Consider the following 17,266-nt stretch of genomic DNA (forward strand, 5'->3'; position numbering starts at 1 on the left):
ACCCCAGAGCTGGCACAGACGTTGCAGCTGCCCCGTGGTTGTGTGGATCACTGCTCTGTGCTACCAACTCTTGTTCTCTCTTTGGTGGTGTTGGGCCCAGCCAGCTCTGTACCCCAAAATCCTGTAACTCTGGAAGATCCAAGAATGCAAACAATACTGATAAAGGGAGCACAGGTCATACATTCCTAAGGGAAAAATAATTAAAAAAAAAGTGAGGACAGAAATATAGTATTGCCCAACAAAATACCCCGAATGCTTGGCAGTGTACTGCTGATAATGGATGACCAAAGGCACCCAGACAGTGAGTTAGGGTGCTCCAGCTCCAGTGAGCCTTGGCTCTTTCTGCTGTTATACTTCATTAGGAGAGATGATAAAAACCTGACTCAGACCTGTTTCTGGTCTTTCTCAATTTCACAGCTCTAACCATTGTCAAGGAAACCATCCTTTTGGTTGGATTTTGTTCCCCAGGACAGTTCCACAGAGATGCCTTCGCAGTCATGTCGATACCATGCAGTGTCAGGGACAGGCTGTGTCACAAGTGTCACCAGTGTGACTCCTTCATTTCACTCTCCCTAAAACTGGGGGTGTCCAGTCAATGCCCTGATAAAGCAGTTGCCAGTCCCCAGGCAGTTCTTCCAGTCCCAGGAGTGTCACTGAGCCCATGTGTGGTTGTCCGGTTGAAGTTCTGCAGTGAGACGTGTGTACAGAGGAAAAATACTGTGTGGCATTCCAGGAAACACCCACCAGATCTTTTCCATGATATATCTAGGATTCCGTGGCTGACAAAGGTGATCAAATCCTTTACCACTTTTAAAGATTAATTAGTTTTAAGGAAGATGTCCCTGCTCATTGCAGCAGGGTTGGACAAGATGACCTTTAAAGGTCCCTTCCAACCCAAACCATTCTGTGATTCCATGATAAAGAGTAATTGGAAACTGAGTTATTCTGTCACAAATGCAGCAGAGAAGGACATCTCTAGCCTTTCAAACCATTATGTAGGTACCTGGATTTTCATTACAAATAATACTCACTGGAGACAGCAACATAGCTTTTTTTTTTCTTGTTTGTTACTACATCATTTTGAATTGGTTTATTTTTCTTCACTTTCAGATCAGCATCTCATTTACACATATTAAATGGTGCAGTGCAAATGGCTGTAGGCAAAAGAATGAACCCTTAGAGGTTATTCTGGCAGTCCCCAGATGAGTGAACAAATGCAGGCACTGATTTCCCCCCTATTAATTTGAACTATAAACTCAGGGTGGAATTTGATCGATGGTGGGCTGAACTGCTGCCTTCTCATTCATACCTGGCAGCAAAACTGAGAGGAGGGAAGGTGCTATCCCCTACTGTTTTATGGTTACAAACTTTCCCATTTTTTAGCAGTTCTCTCCTTTTTTGCTTGATAATCTACTTTCCAAACAGTCAAAATAACAATGGTGATTTGGAAATACATCGAGGAATTTTATGGTGGTAGAAACCTCTTTTTAAATTTTTTTTTTTTTTAAATCATCCTAAATTTTATCCTCTGTTTTTCTCTGTTTGCTGTTGTGGGTTTTTTTTCCTTCAAATCAAACAAAAGTTACCTCTCATTCATTCCAGGCACTTCCCTTGCATTCCTTGCAGAAGGAATTTTGTGTAAACACTTCCCCTGCGTGAAAGACATGTTAAAAAATGAAGAATGGATTAGAAGTTACAGCTCATTTTCTCTCTAAATATAGCCCTTTAGTTGGATGTGGAGAGGAGTCAAAGGAGCACTGGGAATGAGGGAGCTTCCAAGGGAGCTCAGCCCTTGCACTCAGCTTGAGCAGCACAGTGTGCCCAGCCTGAGCAGGCAGATATGAGGAGAAAATGTTCCCATGCCCTGTGGAATCTGTGCTGAGCTGGATATTATTGGAAGATGAGATGATTCCAATTCCTGATTTATTATTTTTTTAGGGAGTGTCTCATTTCTTTTAGTTGCACAGATATCATAGTAGTAGTAATACAAGACCTCTAGTCTAGATTTTAAATAAGAGACAAGCTTGGAATAAGACAAATGGGAAGGGTTATAGAAGAGTTTATGGAAATATCTCTGAAGAAGTACCTGACTGTCACATAGAGAGCTCCTTGATAACTGGTGGCAGCACCTGCCTTCTCTGCCCCTCTGTAGCATTTGAGCTCTTAAAATAAGCTTATTAACAGTCAAATGAAGACAGGGTAATCTTTAAATCATATGTAAATACTAAAGCTTTTCTCATTGTGGTATATTGGAACATTAAACAGAGATGCAGATTTTCCCAGTGGGAGACTAGATCAGCACAGTTAAGCACTGGAGTGGTTTGTCTCCCAAATCATCTTCTGAGAACAGCATTTCCCTTTCACTGGATGATGGTGAATAGGGATTTAGCAGCAGAGGATTATGTGGAGCTCAGATTAGTGGATGCTGCTGGCAGTCTTATACAACTGATCAGCTGGCACGGTCCTGAGCTGCTTTCCTCCTCTGGAGCTGACCTGTGCAAATTCCAGGGCAATTTGTCCAGGGGAGTGCTGAGACTTAGCTGCCTTCTGTCTTCCCCAGCAAATGGGTCTCAGGTCAAATGCTGTCTGTATCAGCTGGTTGTTCACCCCCTTTGGTATCAGTATCTACCAGCCAGTGCCATTTGCTGGGCTTTTTTGGCTGTGAGCTCCAAGTTAACACTTCCATTTTCGACTCCAGCACTGTGGGACACTCTGCTCTCCTGAAAAGTATCAGTAGTTTCTACTTTAATGTATAATGCATGAAATAATCTCGTTTCAGAGTCGCTGGCCATGCCTCAGTCTAGACTGTGTCTCAGTCAAACCGACTGCTAAAACTCAGGGAAGGTGCTCGGACTGGTCTGTCTGGTTTGGCTGACACCGGTGCCATTTTCTGCTCACCCACCTCAGTTCAGTCTTAATTGCTCTTTATCTCATCTTCCAAGCAATCATACTGCAGATTTATTTTTTGTTTTGGGAATATGCCATTCCTGTAGTGCTGTTAAACACATAGGAATGTCTCACCTTTTCCATGAGGCTCCTGCCAGGGTGTCCCATGTGGCAGACGTGGCTCCAGGCACACCAGCACAGCCAAGGGTGTTGCAGTGGGTTTGTGCCTGGGCAGCTCCTGTGGGTTTGGTGGGCAGAGGATGTGCCATGGTCCTGCCTTTTTCCTTCTGTTATTTAACTACAAGAATTCCTCACAGTGCCTGGCTCTCCAGCCTTTCCTTCTTTCTCCTTTTTTCCTTGTCCTAGGCTAAAGGTCAGATGCGAAGTGACTGTCAGTACAAATACTAAGATCTGACACAATACAGGGCACTTCAGGTCACCCAGGTAAATGTGTCACTGAGCTCTCCCTGTGCAGCGTGGCTGGCTCAGCACTCTGGGGGAGACTTGACAGACAACATCATAGTAATAACAATAATAGTACCCCTTACAGTTTTGCATTTTCCATTAATTTTACCTTTATTAATCTTTCTGTGGGGGTTAGATAAGGACTGTTAACCCCTCTTTGGGGAGGGAATGAAGAATATGGAGAGATGTATCTACCTTGAGAAAGAAAATCAGGTGTGGGTTTAGAGTGAGGAGGCCAGAATCCTGGGCCCTGTGTGAGTCTCTTGGTGTGACAAATATCACTATTTAATGTGCTACTTGATGTTAACTGGTATCTTTTGTTTGCTGATCTTCTGCTGTGAGTGAAAAGACATGGGGCTGTTTGGGTGAAATCCCTCAGTCAGGCTGTACTAAACCCAGGCCAGAAATCCATATAAATCATTGGAAGTGCAAAGCATTCCTATGCAACTGCTGGGCTAATTTTCTTGGATAATATGCTTGACCCATTTTTCTTCCTTTCAGTACCAATTGAAGTGATAAATGCAACAGGTTTAAAATACATCTCACAGGTAGTGCTGGGTTTATTATGGAACTTAGCTCTCAATGGCATTTGCATGATCTAAATGCCACCCAAGCATTATCCAGCTGCTGGATTAGAAGCCCCAGGGAATACACATCAGAGACATTTACAATTTCAAATGGGTTGTTAAAGTCTGTCCCTTCAGCAGCTGGAGGGACCTGTTGGCAGTGATTTGGCTGGGAGGGCACAGGTTCAGGAGCCACTGGCCGTGGGGCAGGTGTGGGAAGAGCCCTGGGACCTGGCCCTGCTTCGGAGCTGCCACCACGTCCCTCAGCTGTGGAGTTGAGTTGTTTATGGGTGTCTGCTGTCTTGGAACTGGGAGGAGATAAAAAAGGGGTCCCTAAAGAGGAGTGACACAGGAGACAGGTGGCAGAATCCTGCTGTTTTCCAGGAAATTATGCTCTAAGGCATTATTAGGAATTTCTGGGTGTTCCTTCTGCATGGTTTCTGTGGGGCTCTCTCTGGTCCAGATTAGCCTGGTCCAGTCAGAGGGCATTAGGCTGGAGGAATGTTTGTCTTTTAGGGAGCTCACTGGTACCACTCCTTGCTTTTCCACACAGGAAAAAAAAATCCACTATTTTTCCAATTTAAAAGGATGGGGAAGGAGGAAATATGCTCAGCTCAACTGGTTATATTGGGCATATACAATGTATGCTCCAAATATCCTGTAAAATCTGGCTTTCAGCAGCTAAAGGTTGGGATTTTCAAAATCTCACACTGAGATTCAATATTTCTTTACCTTGGTAGCAATGCTGCCTCAGGGGTGTCTGGCCCTTTCCTTGTCCTCCATCACCCATCACACCACAGCTCTTTGTGGGGCCAAGCAATAAACTGCACTGGTAGTTTGGGCTGGTTGGAGCCCTGTGCTTTCTCCACCCCTGGAAAACATAAACAAGCAAAAGGTCATCCCAGCTCTAACCCAGATCCTCAGCAGACAAGAAGGAAGTTCGTGAAGCAAAATATTCCTGGCAGGCAGGTGACTTCTGAAGGAAACTTAGATGGAGCACCCTTAGAAAGTGACAGTGGCAGGGTGGGAAAGACATATGAAAATACAAAGTAAAAATGTGAATTTAATGACTTAAAAAATAAAAAAAGGCTCATGAGTTCATTTAAAAGGCTTCAAAATAACCTTGAATGGCCTGAGCTGAACAATGAGCGTGTACCTGTAGGCTGGTGTCCCAGCTATGCTGCTGGTTTGGGGAGGCTGGGAGAGGGGAATTTGGGTACTGGGCACCATAAAGTGAAGCCTCAGAAACCCTCAGCTCTTCCCTAGGTGGGCTGCACAGTTCCATGGAGGGGGAGCCCGTGCCAGCATCACTGGTTTGTCAGGAATTCCTCAGCCTCAGCAGTTCCAGCCACGCTGACCTCTGCCACCGCTGGGAGAGCACATTCCCTCTCTCCAGCAGGATGGCCTTGCTGGCTTTAATCCATGTAAATGAGTTTACAATCATGCCTGCTTGCAAACCAGGAGCAAGCAAATTGGGAGGATTTACCCCTCTAGGTACATATGCTAAAGCACATCAAGCCCAGATTTTTCCCCACATTTGGAGGATTATTTTAGAAGAAACACAGGTGCATCCACCCACTTCTTGGGGGGGGGGAGGAAATTAGGCCATGCTAATTTGACATTTTAAATAATAAAAATAAATCTTGGAGGAGCAGTGGCAACCGTGTTTCTGGAATGGTGTGGGGCATTCCTGGGAGCAGCGGCTTCGTGTTCAGGTCTCATGTGGAATCCCGGAACACATCTCAAGGTATTCACCTTCTGATGCCTAAAACTGGAACACATTCCAATTCCTGCTGCTCTCTGATAGTTGACAAACCTGGTGTGGGTGAGGAGAGAGCAGAGCTATGTCTGGGACTCACAGCATTGGACTTGTAACCAGGTGGTTTTCACTCGCTGGTTGTGCCTGATAAAGCCCTCCCGAATCATTAGTGGGGACAGGAATTACAGGAAGAGCTGTTATTACTGTTATTTATTCCCTTTGGGGGAAAAAGACCCGTAAACTTATCCTGAAGACTGCCAAATGCCATTCCAAGTGCTCTGAAAGGAGTTTTATGTTTCCTTCTCTGAAGATGGCTGTGATCTTCCCGGATTCATTAATACATGAAAGGCAAATCGCAGAAAAGGCCTTTGTGCTCCTGGAGCTGGTGGCAGGAAGGGAGGCTTAGCAAGGAGCTGCACATACCTCCCTTCCCCGTCTGTCAGAAGATCCCATCTCCGTCAGATAGCAGCAAGACATTCCTGGGGGTGGAGTGAGAATGAATTTAGCTTGGGAGGGAGCAGGATTTTGCTTTGCTAAGCGAGCTGGTTTGCTCAATTCAGGAATTTTCCATTCACCTCTATTATCCACCGGCATATAAATCCCAACAACTGCAATTAGGGCTACTTACCTTAATCAGTTCACAGCTTTCTACAGCCCACCTGTCCTTCTGCTGCCTCTCCTCTGTCTCCTGACTGCTTGGTTGCTCCGCTTCTCCAAAAATTCCTGCTTTGGAGGTATGCTTTCCCAGCTGTGTCGTGGAGGGGGCTGCATTCCTGTTCCTTGAGGAGGGCTGCTGCAAGGTAGTCGTGGTGTTGCACAGAGAAGGGCTCTTTGCTTTAAGGAAATATGAAGCTGCTGTGTGGTTTTTATTGCCTTTTGTTAGATTATTCATCACTTCAGCACCCAAAAATCCTGGCACAGGGGAAGGCTCTGTGTGGAAGCGCTGGGAGGAGTGTGTGGTGCGGCCTGAGGAGGTGGTGAAGGGCATCTCTGCTTGCCCTTTCCCTTCCAGTTCCTCTGGCATGAGCATGCTGCCTCTGTGGCCGGGTGAACATGTTGATTCAGTCACTTTAATTCAAAATATTTAACTGGCTTGGTAGTTACAGTTTTGTGTGCCGATTCAGGGATAGCACAGGCTGTTTACAGGGATGTAAAATGCAGGTTCGGAGGGATTTGCGGGCAGCTCAGCTCCATTAGCTTGAAACAACAACTGAAAAACGTCCTATTTAAAGAGATGCATCAGCCAACGTCACACTAGTTGTTAGTTCTTGCAATTGCTGGTTAGAACATGCCAAAATTATAAGCCCTCTGTTATGAATAGATATGAGAAGAATTACTCAGCCAATAACATGGAGATTTAGTGCTGTTAAATCATCATAACCTTTCTGTTTAAAAGGAAAAGCAAAAGGTAATACAGGTTCTGGTCCATAATTCCTTATAAATAGAAATGCCTGTTGGCTAAATCTGGGGAAGGGTTTAATTAGCTGCAGCTGTGTCTGATAATTTGCCTTCTCCACCTCCTGCCCTTATTGCAGAATTAAAATGGTCTCTCATTAACATGGGGCTGTTTGTTGTTGCACTGCCTGCTCCCTCCCTTGTGCCTCCCTGCCTGTTCCAAGGTAACGCCCGTCCCCATCGGGAGCCCCTGGAGCAGGTGCCAGCAGGGTGGGAGGGGATTTGGGAAGGGACTGTACCTGTGGCAGCAGGTGCCTTTGTCAGCACTCCTGGGAGGAGGCGGGGAGGGGCCACTCCCAGCGCTGCGCTTGGAACCTTCACTGCTGGAAGAAACCAACCCTCGAAAGAAGGAACAAACCCCCGAGAAGAAACCAGCCCTCCCAAGGAAGAAACCAGACCCCCAAGGCAATGGAGCCGAGGAGGAAGCGGCGTTTGAAGGCTTTGGAAAACCTGAGTGGGGTTTGGCAGAGCAGGTAGGAGTTTTGTGCAGGTGACACAGAGCCGTCCCGTGAGCTGGATTGAAATTGGAAGTCTTTCTACTGTGGGAATTAATTGGAAAACGTTTGCAAGTCTTCAAAGAAAAACAAGGAAAAAAAAATGCACTGTAGGTGCATTGCAAAGGTACCTTTCTTCCTCCTGCAAGGGTTAAGCAGGATCAGAATCTGCTTCAGTCTCAAGGGTTTAACCTCAAGTGCCGCATTTTTTGTTTGCCATAAGCCTATTAGAACTCTCTCTGTTTCCTAGCAATAAAATGTAATTTCTCCCCCTGTTTAAGTGGAGGAGATGTTGGGGTTTTAATCCTGCCCGCTACAGCTGTTGCTCAAGTTCCCTATTCAAATGCAAATAGCACCTGGTGCTATTTAGATAACTGCAATCTTTGATAAAGATACTCAGGGAGCAGGAGGAAGAAGCAAAGCAAGGTGTGTCTGACCCTGTTTGTTCTGGAAAGCGAGAGTGTAACCATATGCCGCCACCAAGCTGAACTGGAAACTTCTACCAGATCTGCTGCTTCCGGCACAGACTCTTTTTGGAGACAAATGAATGGCTGGAGTGCTTTCTGTGTCTTGAGCAGGTATGATTTTTCACCAGGAAGAAAAGGCTTCCAGAGAAGATAAAAATGTAGTGGATGTGTCTAAGCAAAGTGCCAAGTTCATGACGAGTTTTGCCTTGCCTGAGTGTCCTGAAAGGAGTTGCTTTTGGGATATTTTGTTCATTTTTTCAAATAATTTACTGTTTTCTAGATCACTTCTTGATTAAAAGAAGACCAGCACTAGATTCAGGTTAAAAACCTTTGACTGTGGGGAGTTTTAATTGCATAAATTGTTTTTACTTTTATTGTGGAGGTACAAGTTTATTCACAGAAGAGCTTTACAGCCTCACTCCATTTTTTCAGGGCTGTTTTACCCTCTGTTACGCGTGGAAACTGAAGGACTCTTTTTGGAGGGTTGTGACTTGATGCCATCATCTTCCTGCTAAAATCCAAGTGTCTACAGGGCACAAAATGCAGTTCAGATTTGTGGAAAAACAAAAGTGAGTGTTTCTAAAGACTTTTAAGGGAGAGATTTAGAAGCTTTTGGAAAATTTCAAGAAATGCCTTAGAGAAATCAGCATTACACTGATCTCTGTGAACTTACAAATAAGGCAGAAGCAGCACTTCAGTGGAAGAAGAGCCTCTGCTCATAAGAATATCAGCTTTCATGGGAGAAAGCTGGATATAAAGAATGAACGATTGCTACCAAGTTGGAGAAGAACAGCAGTGATTCCGGTCCTGTCGAGCGCTGACGGATCTTTTCTTGCTTAACACTCACCTGGTTTGCCTCCTGCTTTCTCATCCTCAGCCTAATCGTGGAATCAGCACAGGTTCCCTGGCTTCCCCGAGCTGCAGCCGATCCTTTGCGAGCCGGGTGTTGGCGGTGTGAGCAGGTGTGCCGGGTGTGCTTCCCATGATCCCAGAGGCACCCCGGGCAGGACAACCCCCTGCGGGAGCCGATTCGCTGGGTCATGTTGTCTCTCGGGACACTCCTTCCCCAGTAGCGTCTGCAGGTGGGTGTGGGCAGCCACGGAACTGAGCCAGGGCTCAGCCTGGGATTGTCAACCTGCCCGGGCCGCTAACGGCGGCTGCGGCACCATGATGGAGGAGGTGTCCATCGTGGTGGCCTACGATGCACATGTGTTCAGCCAGCTCTGCGAGGAGGACTTCCTGGCCAATCTGGTGGCAGTCAGCAAGCCCAAAGCTGGGGTAGGTGTTGCTCTTGCTCCTTGCCAGTAATGCTTAAGGTTATACCCTGTCCTGGAGTTAAGTCCTGCTGCTGAAAACTATTCATTCCTTAGTTTCTCTTTTCATTCCTTTTCCAGAAGATTGCTGTCATGCATCAACGAAATAAAAACATTTCAGAAGTGATGAGATTATTTAAAATATCTTCCTGGGCTGCTAAGTTTACAAGAAAGTGATTTGCTCAGTAAGATCATAGTTAAAATAGTATTTTTTAAATAATTGAAATAATTAAGCCAGCAAATGACTGAACTTCTCCAACTGTAGGCGCTAAGTGGTGCAAACACTTTCTGTATCTTAGAATGTCAGTTAAAGGGTCAGGGTAGATGCTGGTTCTGGGGGTGCAGGTTACTAAATCTAAGGGAGTCTGTCACTTCCTTGGGAATGGTGATGTTCCCCTTCTGTGTTCTGCAACCAGCATAAATATCTGTGAAAACCTTGTAGCTGAACAACCACTTTGTAAGCAGCATATCTCTTTATGTAAATGCCATGTAGAGTGTGGTCATCCTCCTCCCTCCTGCAGGGAGTGCTTGGAGGGAGCTGCAGGCTCTGAAATTTGGTGCCGAAGTTCAGCTTTGGTTTCAGATTCTCCAGCTGAGCCCATGTGGGAGCCAGGCTGCCTAGAAGCAGTCAGAGGAAGTGTTTGGAAATAAAGATGCATGCATTCAGCTTAATGTACAAGCAGATATCTCAGGCTAAATACAAATCAGTCTATTATTTAGCAGCCCAGTGAAGCACGTGTTTGTGCAGATTTGAGGCTGTGTGTTTGTATCCAGGTGGTTCCTCAGCTGGGACAAAGGGAGGTGTTCTATTATGATGCTTTTTTCCTGTCTCTGGCCTCCTCTAGGCCAGAATTTCCAAGGTCCATTACAACAGTTAGGCAATAAATATGGAAATTCAGCATAGACAGAACTGTGAGCTTTCATATGACCTGGTTGGAGGCTGGGCTCCAAGCAGGCTTTGATTAATCAGCATATCAGGAGTCACATGCTTTTCCCATGCTGGATATGTTTAAATATCCTGTAATTCACCATCCAGCCACAGCCTTTCCGCTCGTTCTGCCTTAGCTGGTTGCTGTGGCAGCAGGTAGTGCTTTGCCTGGAAGGCCAGAGCAGTGCCTTCCCCGCAGACAGGTCCTGGTGTTGCAATAGGATTAACTGGAGCCAGGCACCAACGGCTCTGGGAGAGGCTCCTGGGATGAGTCTCTCGGAGCAAGCGATGACGACAGTGGGGTTATCATGGGAGCCTCCTGCCCTGAACTGCTGATGTGTTCTAGAGCCAGCACTTGCAGTTGTTAAATTAAAATCCCTGTGATAAGAAAACATCTCCTGGGTGGTTTACCCTGCAGTTCAAACCTTTGGGAAGTGCTGCTGTGGTGGGGTCAGCGATGGGCTCTGCAGAGCACAAGTAACAGGAATCGCGTTGTGGATCTCTGGATTCCGCTGGATCAGCTGCGAGTGGCCAGGGGAGAGAGGAACTGGTGTTGGAAGCACCATGTTACAGCTCCAGCTGAGTTTTGCCACTCTGAAAATAGAATGAACTAACATCTTTTTGAAAATTACTTCTCTCCTTGTAAACAGAGAACAACTGTGGGAGGGGCAGTATCGTTATTACTATTATTTAGAAGATCCGAATGACAGACTTTAGTGTAAGGGTGTCTTCTGATCAACTGGTTTTTTTCCTGAATCAAAGAGTATGAACATGTTTGGGTGTTAACATGGGGCTTTGAGTAACCTGGTCTAGTGGAAGGTGTCCATGCCCACAGCATGGGATTGGAATTAGATGGTCTCTTAAGATCCCTTCCAACCCAAAACCATTCTGGGATTCTGTCTCAGTGCATTATGTACTAGTAAATAAATTAAGAAATATATTTTTTGCTGGGTTTACACAGGAAATACTTAACTGCTCTTTTAATTGGTTTTGAAGGATATTAAGTAAGCAAATAATGGTGCAAACAACCTGAGGAGGTTTAAGATGAAGCTCATCAGGATTATGATAGGATTAGACAATGTGTGGGAGTCTGTCCTGCAAAGGGACAGGACTTGATGACTCAGTTTCTCTCAGTTCTCTGCTGCTGTGTTTAATCATGGGACAAGCTGACAGTTGGGATAAGTTGGGGCAAACCCTGTTGACTCTGTTGTGGTCATTTCACCAGCTTGCACTAAGGTATGTACTGTATGTAAAGGGACGTTCTGCAGGAAGGATTTGTGGAGGGTTTGTTTATTGAGAGTTCATATTAATAGCACAGGTATTTTGCAATCTGGGGTTCATGTCTTGGTTTGCAAAATCCAGTTTTGTTTATTTTTAAAGGCGTTTCTGACAAGCTGCTCAGGTTGCAGAGAATAGTTTAAAAAAAAAACTTCTGCAAAGGCTTTCATCCTGTTCCGCAGTTTGTGTGCCAGGATGGTCTTGGTGCAAGATTTCTGGCACTGCTGGTGACCCTGGTAGTTCCTGTGGGTTGTGCAGTGGGCCAGGGTGCACAGGAGTCCCTCTTGCTCAGAGAGCCGCATGTCGTGACGTGAGGTGGCAAAGGCTTAACTCCAAACCCAAGCCAGGCCAGGTGACAGCTGCATGGTGGGTTCCTTGTGCTTCAGGCCAGCCCTGCATGACCTTCTGACACGTCCAGTGCCACACAAGTGTGAACTCCTTGGGCACAATCAGAATTACCTGCTGGGTCCTATCGCTTCCAGCTGCATTTTTCAATGGAAAACGTGGATTTTTCACTGGAAAGCGTAGCAGTGTTTTTGTAGCCTTGCTTTGGTGCTTGTAAACAATTTAAACAAAACGTGGATGAGCTGAGATAAGGTTTTGTTAAATCTGCTCCAAAGCAACACTGTGTGACAGCAATCCCCCAACACATATTTTAATAAAATTAGTCATGTTGCAGTGTGACCATGACACACAGTTGTTTTGCTGTGTGGTCTTGCTTTCAAAATTTCAAGTTGTTCTGAAACTACCTTGCACAGACATGCAAAGCAGCACATAAAATGGACTGCTGTGCAGCTTGTGCAAGAATTGAGCAGCTTTACTCTGGGGAATTTCAATTCTCAGCTTATCTGCAGAAAACTTGGACTCAAGGGGTTATAAAGATGCTATTCTAAGTGGTATAATCCTCTTAATCCAGAGCTGAAGGACATTCTTCTGGAAAGCTTCATTGTATTTCCATTTGCCTGCCTGCCTTGCTGTGTTTAGCTCTCTGTTTGGGGGAGTTATCGGCCATTCCACAGAAATAATTGGTGGTTACATGCAGGAGACTCTGCCACAAGGATTTTTAGGCTCTCAGCTTCCCATTGAAGCCAAACTGAGGAGGTTCAGAGCAGGTGATGAACTGCAAAGCCAGTGAAAAACTCAGGTGGCCTTGGAAGAGCACAGGGTGTAGTGGTCCATGGGTTGAAGTCTACCTGGCAGCAGCTGAACATTTCTAGGGGTTGATAGCGGGGCTGAGAGTGTTCAGCATCTTCAGGCATAGACACACCCTGGTTTTTGGGTGGCAGAAGCTGGAAGGTAAGTGGTGGGCTGAGAGGAACTTGCTGAGGTCCAGCAAGGCAAATGCAAAACCGTGAGAAGGAAAAGCTCCATCATCTATGCAGGCTGGGGACCAAATGTCTGGCCAGGATCGGTGCAGGCTGGGAGTGGTGTGGCTGACCAGAGCAGTGAGCAGTGCGCCTGCAGTGCCCGAGGCTGGCTGTGCACAGGCAGGTGCCAAGTGGGATGGTCGTCCTCTTCCACCCAGCAGCTGTGCAGCTGCACCTCACTCCCTGCATGCAATTCTGAGCCCCCTGGAGAACAGGGATAGTCACAGCCTCAAGCGGATACAGCAGAGCACCGCTGGGAAGGCAGGGCACTGACCACAGCGAGGAAGGATGGGGGGGTCAGGGCAGCTCAGATCCCCCCTGAGCTTTCTCTTTTTCAGGCTAACTGTAGTCTGCCACCTAAAGGAAGGTCCTAGAAAGGAGGGAGCTAAACTTTCAGTCACACAGTGACAACACAAGGAACGCTCATGATTTGCAGCAGAGCCAGTTCTGGCTCAGCACAAGGGAAAGCAGTTCTGCCGAGGGAGACCTTGGCATCTCCATCCTTGGAGGCCCTCAGGAGGAGCATGCTCTGACTATGAAGCTGTCCCTGCCTGAGCGGGAGGTTGGTCTGTGTGCCTGCTGGAGGGCCCTTCCAGTCTCAGTTTTTCCTTGAGTCTCTAGTTCTGCCTGTGTGGAGGAGTTGGCAGCACTTAATCTTTTGGAGCCCATTTTTCCTTGTGTGGCATTTCTGCTGGTGCTGCTGCCAGAGGAGGGAGAAGGGAGTTTGGGTGGTCACTGTTAGGAGACTTGGCTCTTTCCAGCAGATATAATCCTTGTCTGAGCCTTCCCTGCCCAACAGAAGGAGGGATCCTGCTCTCAGGCTGTCTCAAGGAGCTGTCTCATCTCTGTCCCTCCCTTCTCTGTGGGGCAGGAGCTGCCAGATCCTTGCCTTTGGAGCAGCTCCCTTGTGCAAACTGAGGATCTTAAACCTCCTGCTGCAAGGCATTTACACCCTGCCCAAAACAGTTCAGGGGCTCTGCTCCACATCCTCTTCATTTTTTTTCCCAACTGCATCTCCCAGGTCTAGATGCAGTGTTCCAGTATTGATCTTGGTGATGATCCAGGGTTAACCTTCCCCAGTCACCTTCCTTTTTCCCCTATCCTTTTGCATCCCAGGGTTCCCATGAGCTGTTCTGCTGCAGCCTGGCTCTGACAGCGGAGTCACATTTTTGGCACTGCAAAGGTGGTGTGTTATTCCCTGCCATTCTCCCCGTGCCAGTGTTTATTCCCAGTCCCACACTGCTCTGTGTGGCCTCCTGAGCGGTGCCGATACAATTAATTTCATTGTTTTTAAAAATGGTAACATATTTCTGCAGGATTCTTTTGGTCAGCTTGCCATCAAGCAGTGAGGCGAGAGGGAGAGGGCTGTGGAGGAAGAGCCAGGCCTTGCCCAGCCGAGGGCAGACTACTTTCCCAGCATGTGCCTCCCATCCCCTGTGCTTCCCAGAGAGCACAGAAGTTTCCAAACTTTTTGGAGAAGTCCCAAATCCCTGGGACTGATCCCATCTCTTCATGGGATTCCACCCCAGCTGGAGAACTACTGCTCCACGCTGTAGTTAAGTCCTGTGGGCATTTGTTCTGGAGTTGGCACAGTGATGTGTTTCAATTGAGGAAGCTGTTTCCAGGAATTCAAATATATATGTGTGCAGTTTCTGGTTCTTCTTGTTCTTCACTGCTCTTTCTATCCGTGTGTCATCCCCACATCCCATTAGCAGGACTGTATCTTTCACTTCCAGGCCTCTGATGTAGTGTTTGATAGAGCTGCATCTTTGATGATTCCCAGAAGACACCCAGAATGTCTTTAACCAGAAATGAAAGATGTCATTGAATAATGATTCCTTTTGTCAATAGCTTTTTGACCCATTTCCTGAGCTTTTTAATTCATGTTTGTGGCTGTCAGATACTCCTGGGGGGGGAAGTTGGGTTTTAAGAAAATAAATCTCTCATATGGCAGTGAAACCAGTGCTAGAGAAGACTCTTATAACTGTAAAGCTACTTTTATTAATCAGACCTGTAGATAAGGAATAAAATGGGACCTGCAGGTTATAAAATGATGCTGGTGTGGAACCAGTTTATCAGCTGGATCCTTATCAGCTCTGCAGAGCATTTGTGCGGGTTCCTGGTCTCAGCTCACCAACCAAATCAACCAGATGGGTTGATTGGTGGAGCCTAAATGTTGGCACTGCAGGGTGCTCTTCTGCTCTGAGGGAGTCTCTGCTGTTTTAAGGATTTACTAAAAACAAACATGAGTGGACCAGAGATCTTGTCTGCTATTTCTGTGCTTGTGCTCTGCATAAAAACTTGCAGCCTGATTTCCGACAGAGCTGAGCTGTTCTCTGGACAATAATGACTCATCTGAATCATAACTACTTTTGAGCTCTAATTATTAATGCATATGAGCAACACTTAGGGATCTTCTTCTTTTCCATATGCTTATAATCTCATCCAGCCTAATGGAACTCAAGAAAGAATTAGAACTTTTTTTTTCTTCTGCATTTAGTTTTAATTACTGCTTTATTTGTTCCTAATTAATACCCTATATTATTTCCTGATGATTTTATTTTTTTATTTGCATCTGAAAGCATTTCTTCTTGCTGCCTCTTTATTGTCATTGGCTCAAGAAAGAATTATTAAATAAATCAATGTCTCAAATAGACATTTTTAAATAAGAACAGAATATTGAAACATTCAAAAGAAGGACATTTTGGAGCTTCCTCAATTTCTTCTTAAAAGGAATTTCAGGAAAATCGAGTTTTTCTGGGCACTTGAGAAACTCACCTTCTGTTTCTGTCACCATTACAAGCCCATTTGGGAGAAGAAACTTGAAATAAGTTTCTAGACATTATTGGTCATATATGGCCAGTACATTCATGGACTTTGAAAGGAGTACTGAAACTAAATAAAAAGGCAGCTTATGTCTTTATAGAAGTCCAGTTTCTTGATTCCTAGAAGATGCAGGTGAATGTGTTAGTTACAAACATTGTCTTCATTGTCTACAATTGTTTTCATTCTTTTTGAACCCAATTATCAGAAGAATTTGTGTGCTGAAGTTGGAAAATGTATTTCAGTGGTTTTTACCTTGTTGAGCTTGTGCTTTCAGGCACTGTTTAATACACACATTTTTTTTTTCTTTGTTGCTTCCTTCTACCTGTGTCAACATGAGCTCACCAACAAACAGCCTCCTCTGCTGACTGGAATGCTGGTGATGCTGATCTTGTAAAGCTGTGGGTTTCCAGAACAATCCAGATGGTTTGTTTTGGAGCAGAGTGTTAAGCTGTGCCAAGACAACGCTCAGGGTGTTGTGCTTTTGCTCCAAGGTAGAGTTGCCAAAGTAACCCCGAGTTTCAATATCAAGGTACCAGTAAGATGCCATATTTATTTGTCCATTACCTTGGAGACCACAGAAGCCAAGTGTGTAGGTAAGAATGAGCACACAGATTGTCCACACTCAGGCTGAACTTCCAGAGGCAACACTCAAATGGATGAACAGTGCAAATAAGGCCGAACCTGGATTTGTTCAAGGAATGGAGGGAACTGGCTCAGCAGATGAAGGATTAGAGAGATAACAGAGCAGAGCACGGATTAGTTGTTGCACTAAAACACTGTGCCATGCTTCAGTGAGCCTTTCTGGTACCTTGGAGTTGGGCACTGTCCCACTGGTATTTTCAAAATGCTTATTATTTAATGTGCAGCTTAAGAGAATGTTTTTTTAGGGTTTTAGCAGTTTTGTTGATAGAGCTGGGCAAGCAGAAAAAGCCAAGGCTTTTTAGAGGATGTGGTAAAAGTTGTGTTAGTTGCTGAAATCCAGATAAAAGTATAGATATAACTATACAGAAGGGACTGTGGAGCCCTGAGTGTAAGTTTAGAATCACAGAATGACAGAATGGTTCGGGTTTCAGTGACCGCAAAGTCCATCCCATTCTAACCCTGCCCTCTGTCCGTGGGAAGCTATTCCCCTTTGTCCTATTCCTTTCCAGTCTCTCTTGAGATCTCTTGCAGCCCCTTTAGGCACTGGAAGGGGCTCTAAGTTCTCCCTGGAGCCTTCTCTTCTCCAGGCTGAACAATCCCAGCTCTCCCAGCCTGTCTCCATGGCAGAGCAGCTCCAGTCCTCAGAGCAATTTCATGGCCTCCTCTGGACCTGCTCCAACAGGTCCATAATGGATCAGCTTTAATATAGAAAAGCTATCTATTTTCTGCTAGTGGAGTAATGCACTAAAAAGTAATTGCTCTTGATGTAGGTTTGAAATATTGATAAAAGTAATGAAAGGTGTTTGAGCATCAAGGACCT

The 17,266-nt window shown here is 45.6% G+C and overlaps 1 protein-coding gene across 12 annotated transcripts in view; it reads left to right on the forward strand.

The window, feature by feature from the left end:
- RABGAP1L (RAB GTPase activating protein 1 like) overlaps nt 1-17,266 on the forward strand; it is a 224,857-nt gene that overhangs the window by 181,651 nt on the left and 25,940 nt on the right. The window contains exon 1 of one of the 12 annotated variants that reach the window (XM_027694805.1): nt 6,266-6,476. The exons of 10 other annotated variants lie outside the window; for them this stretch is intronic. Coding sequence is in view for 1 of the 2 variants with exons in the window: in XM_027694804.1 (XP_027550605.1) it covers nt 9,260-9,370 (111 nt within the window). In the remaining variant the exon portion in view is untranslated. Of the gene's footprint in view, nt 1-6,265; nt 6,477-8,316; nt 9,371-17,266 lie in introns of those variants that run through there. One more of the 12 variants, XM_027694804.1, reaches the window with a different exon arrangement.

The sequence above is a fragment of the Neopelma chrysocephalum genome, unplaced genomic scaffold, assembly GCF_003984885.1.
Source record: "Neopelma chrysocephalum unplaced genomic scaffold, ASM398488v2 Primary Assembly neopelma1_98, whole genome shotgun sequence".
Taxonomy (NCBI): Eukaryota; Metazoa; Chordata; class Aves; order Passeriformes; family Pipridae; genus Neopelma; species Neopelma chrysocephalum.